Genomic DNA, 8,111 nt, shown 5'->3' with positions numbered 1-8,111 from the left:
AAAATACTTTAAAAGGACCATTACATATATATATATATATATGTCTTCATATCTGAGACAATCATTTCTTGTAACAATTTTTTGTCAGGAGGTATGCAAAATCGTGTCTTTGGTATGAAATATAAGCCTCTTATGCATCCACTGTGGGGAAAATATTACACTAGAGAAAAACATATGGATTATCATATAAATTTCTTTAGATATAAGTATTACTTTTTCTATTTATTACCCAAAATAGGATACAGTGAGCATTACTAAACACATGTCTGTTTCATTCATACTGGAAGCCAGAGAGCGCCCTCGCGTAGAAACTCCAAATATGCCTCACATAAGTAGGCTAATATACTTATTATATTACAGGAAATCCCTAATGTGAAGCTGAATAAAAAGAAGATAGAAACGCTTTGACTGATTAAACATGAAGAAACACACAACTGCCTCAATATATATGGTGTATTTGAGTTCCCTTTCGTGGTCACTACGAGTTACGTCAGAGACAACGAATGGGGTTTCGCTTAGAAAGCCTCTCACCTTTGAGTATACAAAACGAGCCAATGGCAAGAAAATGCATAGCGTAAGTCCGCCCCACGTCGTGGGTATATAAGGAAGTACGCTGGCAACATGCAGATATGTGCCAAGAGTTCTCTTCACTCCTACAAGCCATTCTGAATCATCTTCACTCTACGGACGAGCGGCTCTTCAGTGTGTTGGTGTGACGGCACGTTCCAGTGAGATCGCATTGCCTGCTGCTGATCTGTGCAGTGATCTGCCGACAGTGTGTGTGTTCTCCCTGGGCGCTTCAGCACTCTGCTGAGCTTTTTCCTCTCTCTAAAAGAGCTGCACACGGCACGTCTTTTTCAAGACGGCTCGCCCGTGTATTTACTGGATGTGGGCACGTGATTTATCTGCCTAACGGTCACGAGCGCTGTTTCGTGTGTTGGGCTTAATCACGCTCGGCAGCGCTCGTGGATGAGTCATGTTTTCATTGTGGGAACATGACCATCGCGATGTTTATAGATCGAGACATATTGGCACAACCGGACCTGGTTCCCCGAACTAGTACTTCTCGCGACAGCACCTCCCTGGCTAATTCCCCTGAGGAAGGACCTGCTTTCTCAGGGACGGGGCACCCTATGGCACCCTCGTCCCGATCTTTGGAACCTCCACGTGTGTCTCCTGGACGGGACGAGGCAGGTTTGAGTACCCTACCACCAGCGGTGGTGGCTACCATGACTTCCGCTAGAGCATCGTCCACGAGACATGCCTATGCGTTGAAGTGGAACCTCTTCGTCAACTGGTGTTCTTCCCGTCGTGAAGACCTCACGAAATGCCCGATCAGTGTCGTGCTTTCCTTCCTGCAGCAAGGGTTGAAGCGAAGGCTGTCTTCCTCCACCCTGAAAGTGTATGTTGCCGTAATTTCCGCACATCACGATGCAGTTGAAGGTAAGTCTCTGGGAAGGCACGACCTGATCATCAGGTTCCTGAGAGGAGCGAGGAGACTGAATCCTCCTCGCCCTCCTCTCGTTCCCTCTTGGGACCTCTCAGTGGTTTTAACTGCCCTGCAGAGTGCTTCCTTTGAGCCTCTGCAATCAGTGGAGCTTAAGTTCCTGTCAATTAAGACAGCACTCCTGGTTGCATTGGCCTCCATCAAGAGGGTAGGGGACCTGCAGGCATTTTCGGTTGACGAAGCGTGCCTGGAATTTGGGCCGGCTAACTCTCACGTGATCCTGAGACACCGGCCTGGATATGTGCCCAAGGTTCCCACCACACCCTTCGAGACCAGGTGGTGAACCTGCAAGCGCTGCCCTCAGAGGAGGCAGACCCAGCCTTGGAGCCCAGCCACTCTGCAGGGCTCTGTCCAGTACGCACATACCAGCAGCAAGGTCATGGCACCTCGCTGACAGACATCTGCAGAGCTGTAGGCTGGGCGACACCTAACACATTCGCGACATTCTACAATCTCTGAGTGGAGCCAGTTTCTTCTCATGTACTCGCTTCAACCAGCAGGTACTAGATTCTGCTCAGGTGTCTTCGCTTGCTCGCCATTCCTCTCTACGGACGGGATACGTGCGATATTCCTCCCGCAGGCCCTGAGTTCCTCCAGCACTGTCGACGTCAACGCCAGAGTTATGCCACCGGCAGCTTTCGCGCTTGGCTAGGTGCCTCCATGTGCATGGTTCCCCCTCTGGGCGACCCCCACATGTGTATTTCCACTGTAAGCCTCTCTGAGCATGTGTCTTTCCCTTGGCAAGTCACCTTGCCACCCCTGGGGTTGAAATATTCCACCTGCGGCTGGACACCCCAGTGATACTCCATATGCAGCCCCTCCGGGTCATATGTGTATTCCAAGTCCACCCCTTCGGGCTGGGCATGATTGCATATTTGCAGATATGCTTCCCAGTGTACCTTGGTATTCCTGTGTTAAGTAGGAGTCCTTCATCCGTGCCAGTCTCACGACAGGGAGCTCAGACTTACGCAGGGCAATGGAAGACAGCCGAGGTGGCGTGATTAGACTGGGAACCCCATTGTTGTCACTGACGTAACTCGTAGTGACCACGAAAGGGAACGTCTCGATTACGTATGTAACCTTCGTTCCCTGAGTAGGGAATGGAGACGTTACGTCTCCCTGCCACTTCCGCTGTACCGCTGGAACACCAGAGTTCAGTCTTGGCTCCTCAGCAAAGAAACATATCTGCATGTTGCCAGCGTACTTCCTTATATACCCATGACGTGGGGCAGACTTACGCTATGCAAATTCTGCAGACCCATGGCATTTTCTTGCCATTGGCTCGTTTTGTATACTCGAAGGTGAGAGGCTTTCTAAGCGAAACCCCATTCGTCGTCACTGACGTAACATCTCCGTTCCCTACTCAGGGAACGAGGGTTACATATGTAACCGAGACGTTCTTCAAGCCTTCTCAGGTATTTTCAAAATAATAAAGTATAATGCAATGCTAATCGACATAGCCTTTATCACTGTATAAAATGCTACAAAATAATATATTGTCTGCCTCATTCTATGATAAGAAGCCACATCAGCTCTCAAAATGAAGTTATTTCAAACACTTGACTGACATTATGAAGTGAGTTTGGAGTAAAAACATGTTATTAAATGTCTTTTGGACAACAGGTTAATGAACGCTTTGCATTATAAGTTTGGAAAAATGTATGACGCTTGTTGCTTTTTGAAATACACATTATAAGTGACTCAAACTTTCTGTGCTTTCTGAGATGGAGCAGCATTTACTACTGATCACAGTTGTGCATATACTTAATAAATTAAAAATCGATTTCATAATCGCACTGTGCCAAATTGCGATTTTGGTTTAAGTTCAATTAATCTTGCAGCCCTTCCATCAAATAAGAATGAAAAAAAGATTTCACCAGATACTAATACATCAACAATCAAAACATACGAAACACATTTTCACATTTGAAATAGAATCTATTCTTTATTATTTGGACGCAGGGAGAAAGTTATTTATTTATTATTTTTCATATATTATCTTTTCTCTACTGCACAATTTGCATAATTTCATGACATCCTGTGGACAACCACAAAACCATAACATTAGAGTTTTTTTCTACTTTTTTTTACACGAAGTGAAAAACAAGACTCATTTTACAAGCATTTTTACAGTCCGCATACAACTTCAGGTGATGTGTTCATTTTTTCTCTCTTTTTAAACTGAATCTGGAGGCAAAATATATCAACAAACATCTAACAAAACATGCAACATCTATGTAAAAACATAGAAACTCTTTGACAACATTCAATTTGACAGGAAATTTTGTGTTGTCTTTTTTCCTTTTTTTTTTATCCTTTATGTTTTTTAAACCTTACCATTTTCATTCTGAGAGACGCTGTTGATTTCATCAAACAGGTTGGAATGGGTTGATCGAACACATGATTTTAAACCAATCCAGATATTACTTTCTTACACAGTTAGACAAATACAATATGTACAGACAGAGTTTGACCTTGATCACAATCACATGCTCAACGTCAGACCAAATAAATATTCAGACATCTTTTCGTAGAAAATATCCTATATATTTACAAAAAAAAAAAAAAAATCACATTCACACTGTTTACGGCAACTGAATTCATCAAACGCATCATGATTTTAAAAGAAATGGGGTAATATAAGAATAGAAGATCATTTTTAGTAGTCAAAAAATTAAATGTGCTTGCTTAAAGGGAACAACTGAAGAAAAAAACGTTTGAAAGGTGTGATGCTATAGGTGAAAAAATTTATGACAATGACTTGTAACTGTCTTGATTGGCCATCATAATTATACACAATATAAAATATGCATTATGATTATTTTTACCAATTTCTCTGGTAAGCGTATTTATTTTGTCATTATTTATGATGACATTTGGAAACCTATGAAAACAAGAATGTAAAGTGCATACGATTAATATGTACTGTGCCTTAAAGAGGAAGTAAAAATAAATAAATAAAAATAAGCACTATACAATATTCATATAATTTATGTCTTGTTTTCTTTAACAGATATACATATATTCAGACACTCGCCGGATGCTGCATGTTAAGGTATATGCATTCAAAGAACATGATCCATGTTGCATAGATTTACCCAAACAGAACCAGTGGTTTGGTTAAAACATCAGGTTGGCACACGATAGTTTATCTTACTATGACAGCAACCTTTTACTCAGGTACATCTGTGCACCACCTGTGCAAGATGTAGATTAAATAAAATGGAAATGTTGGAGTACGTTTTATTAGCCAGGTTACAAAACACTCTGTTTCCATGTGTGAGACATGTCCACTGATATATTGATCATGGAAACACTGACCGTTAAGTTAGAAAATTACTGAATGGTGTTTTCAGGACCTAGACAGACAAAAACATGTGCCTTAATCCTTCAATGGCACATACTAGTGTACCTATACACTGATATGGTGCAGAGGCAGTGATCATAATGAAAAAGAACCATCCTTCATTGCTAAACTGACATGACCAGATGAACTTTACAGCAGAAAAACAATATTTTAAAGTGCACCACCATGGAACAGTGACACGTGACGTAGGACAGACACCTTGCACCATTTAAATAAACAACAAACATTACATCTGAATTTTAGTCGAGCCAATTGAGCCAGAACCCTTATACAAATGCCAAAAAGGTATACGTTCATTATTATTATTTTTTTCTCATTGCATATTTGGATTCCACATACAACTTGGTCACAAAACGGAGACTATTTTGACAACATCAGACCACTAACATGACATTTACTTCAAGATGCTCTTCATAAAACAAACACATATCAGGGACACGTACAATCATATTTCTGGACAGAGAATAGATGCCCTTTAACTTCAGAGAACCTAATTTGAGGGCTTGAGATGCTAAAAAACAAAGTATGCCCTCATTTAGCATCCAACAAACATCAAGAAGGTTGTGTGGAAATCATCTCAACTTCAATGAGCCATCCGTGTCCAACTGCTGACGTCAGTCTGAAGGTTTAACATTCCCTAAACGTTGAAGACGACACGCAAGACAATATAAACTGAGGAATCTTAAATTGTGTGCGGTTGGATGCTGCATTCAAAAAGGGAAATTCATTATATTTACGATTGTCTTTCTTCCTTACAGTATAACCTCCATACAGTGCATAACATAGTCTGATATGGTCGTTATATATCACATGATTGTGTCAAAAACTTTAAATTATGCTACATTTATATCCATGTAAATGATTTAAATGGTAAATGTTTTTTTTTCTTTGTTTTTTGAGAAATATGACCTTGAACATGTGATGGCAGGTAAAATGGCATTGAAATGTAGAAAATCTCAAGTAATAATTGGCCCATGCCTAAGATATTTTAGATGTAGAATGTAGTTGCAAAAAGACAACAGCAGTGCATGGGGAGTGGAAATGGATTTACATATCCTGATTGGGAATGGTTGGGAATTTGGAGTACAATTTTCAGTTAGAAAACCAGCAGTCTCACCCTACAGGCTGTTCGACACAGTAGTCAGTTTATTTCTTCACCTTGATTTTCTCATTCCATCACCTGTCAGCCATTCCAGATTCCCAAACCCACCGTTTCCTGTTTAATTTCTTCTTTTTTTTTGGAGGGCACTGATGGGATACCGGATGGGCGTCTGATTATGGCTGCGTTTGATTGGTGGTGGCCACTAGCTTGTGCCAGCTGACCGCCCGCTTACGCATGTCCACTTTGTCCAGCCAGATGTAGGCCTCACCAATCAGGGTCTTCTTCATAAACTTCCCTCCATTTGACACCAGAAACATCTGTGAAGAGGAAGGGGATGCAAGACAGGGGAAAGGGGAAACAAAGGGTGAGTGAAAGAGTTAAGTTATTGTAAATATTAAATATTATACATACACTACTGTTGATTTTCGTTTTTTTTAAAATAAATGTATACTTTTATCTCGTGACCGTAAAAAGTAATCAAGAAATCTTGAAAACAATGTATCACGATTTCTACAAAAATAATTAGCAGCACAACTGTTTACAACATAATAATATTAAATGTTTATTGAGCAGCAAATCAGCATATTAGAATGATTTGACAATGAAGACTGGAGTAATGATGCTGAAAATTGAGCTATGTCCTCACAGGAATAAATGACATCTTAAAATATAATAAATAGATTTTCTTTTTTTATGCAGCATTGGTGAGTCAAAAACATTAGAAAAATCTTACCAACCCTAAACTTTTGAATGCTATGGTAGTGCGGTTGTGACTATATCTATTCATAGTTTGTAATTTCTCTCACCTGAATAGAGTGGCCAACAGGATTCAGGTTAAAACGAAATGTCTCATTGAATGATGGCTCTCTGTCATGGCGACACACTCGGGTCTTCTTCTTTATGATCTTCTTTTGAGTTGCCACATTCACCACATACAGCTTTACATACAAGTCTACAAAGATAGTTGAAATATAATAGATTCATCAGCATTTCAAGTTCAAGTAATCAACATCTTTCTCAATATGCAATTCACTTATCTTGACTACATTACTTTATGTCAGTTGTATTTATGAGTATCTGTTGAGGAACATTTCATTACCGGGTAGGTGGTCTGGAGATTTGAACTTGTAGGTGATGTTTCTACACTGCAGGATCTCAAGAACCAGCTGCTCTCCTTCAGTCTTCATCTCCTTCTTCAATGCAACCTTGATCTCACCCATCATCTTACCTACAGTCATATAGATATATAGATCGATCGATAGATAGATAGATATACAGATAGATAGATAGATACATACAGTACATACATAGATACATTCAGTACGTAGATAGAAACATAGTTAGATAGATAGATAGATAGATACATACATACATACATACATAGAAATTATAACAAAATACAACCTCTTCTTTTTCATATATTGTTGTATGTATCTTCACTTACTGCATATTGTCAGCTGTTAATACAAGTTGTGGGCAATGGCGACCTCTAGTGGGCACGTGCCTAACTAAAACTTTGCACTAAGCAAACAGGAAATGGTTTTAACCTAAGTAGTCAAAACGTTCATGAGAAATGAACTACAGGGGTTGGACAATGAAACTGAAACACCTGGTTTTAGATCACAATAAGTTAATGGTTTAATAATTTATCATTTTGTCTTGGGAATGACAGACATGTGCCAGAAGCGTTTCCTGACTTCTCCAAAATACCCTAAAGTAGCTTGATTGTCTTGAGATCAGGTGACTGTGCAGGGCATGGGAAATGTTCAACTTCACTTCCATGTTCATCAAACCACTCTGTCACCAGTCTTGCTGTGTGTATTTGTGACCCTGGACCACAAAACCAGTCACATGGACCAATTTTATGAAATTGAGATGTATACATCACATGAAGGCTGAATAAATAAGCTTTCAATTGATGTATGGTTTGTTAGGATTGGAAAATACTTGGCCGAGACACAACAATTTGAAAATCTGGAACCAGAGGGTGCAAAAAAAAATCTAAACATTGAGAAAATCGCCTTTAAAGTTGTCCATTTATGTTTGCAATTATGCTGCATTTACTCACAAAAATAAATGTTTTATATATTTACAGTAGGAAATTTACAAAATATCTTCATGGAACATGATCTTTA

General features: G+C 39.9%; 1 protein-coding gene across 7 annotated transcripts in view; it reads right to left on the bottom strand.

The window, feature by feature from the left end:
- Positions 1 to 6,098: 6,098 nt before the first annotated feature.
- The window catches only part of pclob (piccolo presynaptic cytomatrix protein b), a 94,330-nt gene continuing 92,317 nt past the window's right edge, over positions 6,099 to 8,111 (bottom strand). For all 7 annotated transcript variants that reach the window (XM_084409317.1, XM_084409321.1, XM_084409319.1 and 4 more), the window contains 3 exons: positions 7,076 to 7,204; positions 6,783 to 6,928; positions 6,099 to 6,293 (listed from right to left, as the gene is read on the bottom strand). In XM_084409317.1, coding sequence (XP_084265443.1) covers positions 6,150 to 6,293; positions 6,783 to 6,928; positions 7,076 to 7,204 — 419 coding nt within the window. In that variant the 3' untranslated portion in view covers positions 6,099 to 6,149. The remainder of the gene's footprint in view (positions 6,294 to 6,782; positions 6,929 to 7,075; positions 7,205 to 8,111) is intronic.

Source organism: Rutilus rutilus (assembly GCF_951802725.1).
Source record: "Rutilus rutilus genome assembly, chromosome: 5".
Taxonomy (NCBI): domain Eukaryota; kingdom Metazoa; phylum Chordata; class Actinopteri; order Cypriniformes; family Leuciscidae; genus Rutilus; species Rutilus rutilus.
Note: the sequence above shows the minus strand (reverse complement) of the source record. Positions and strands in the feature narration are given on the sequence as shown.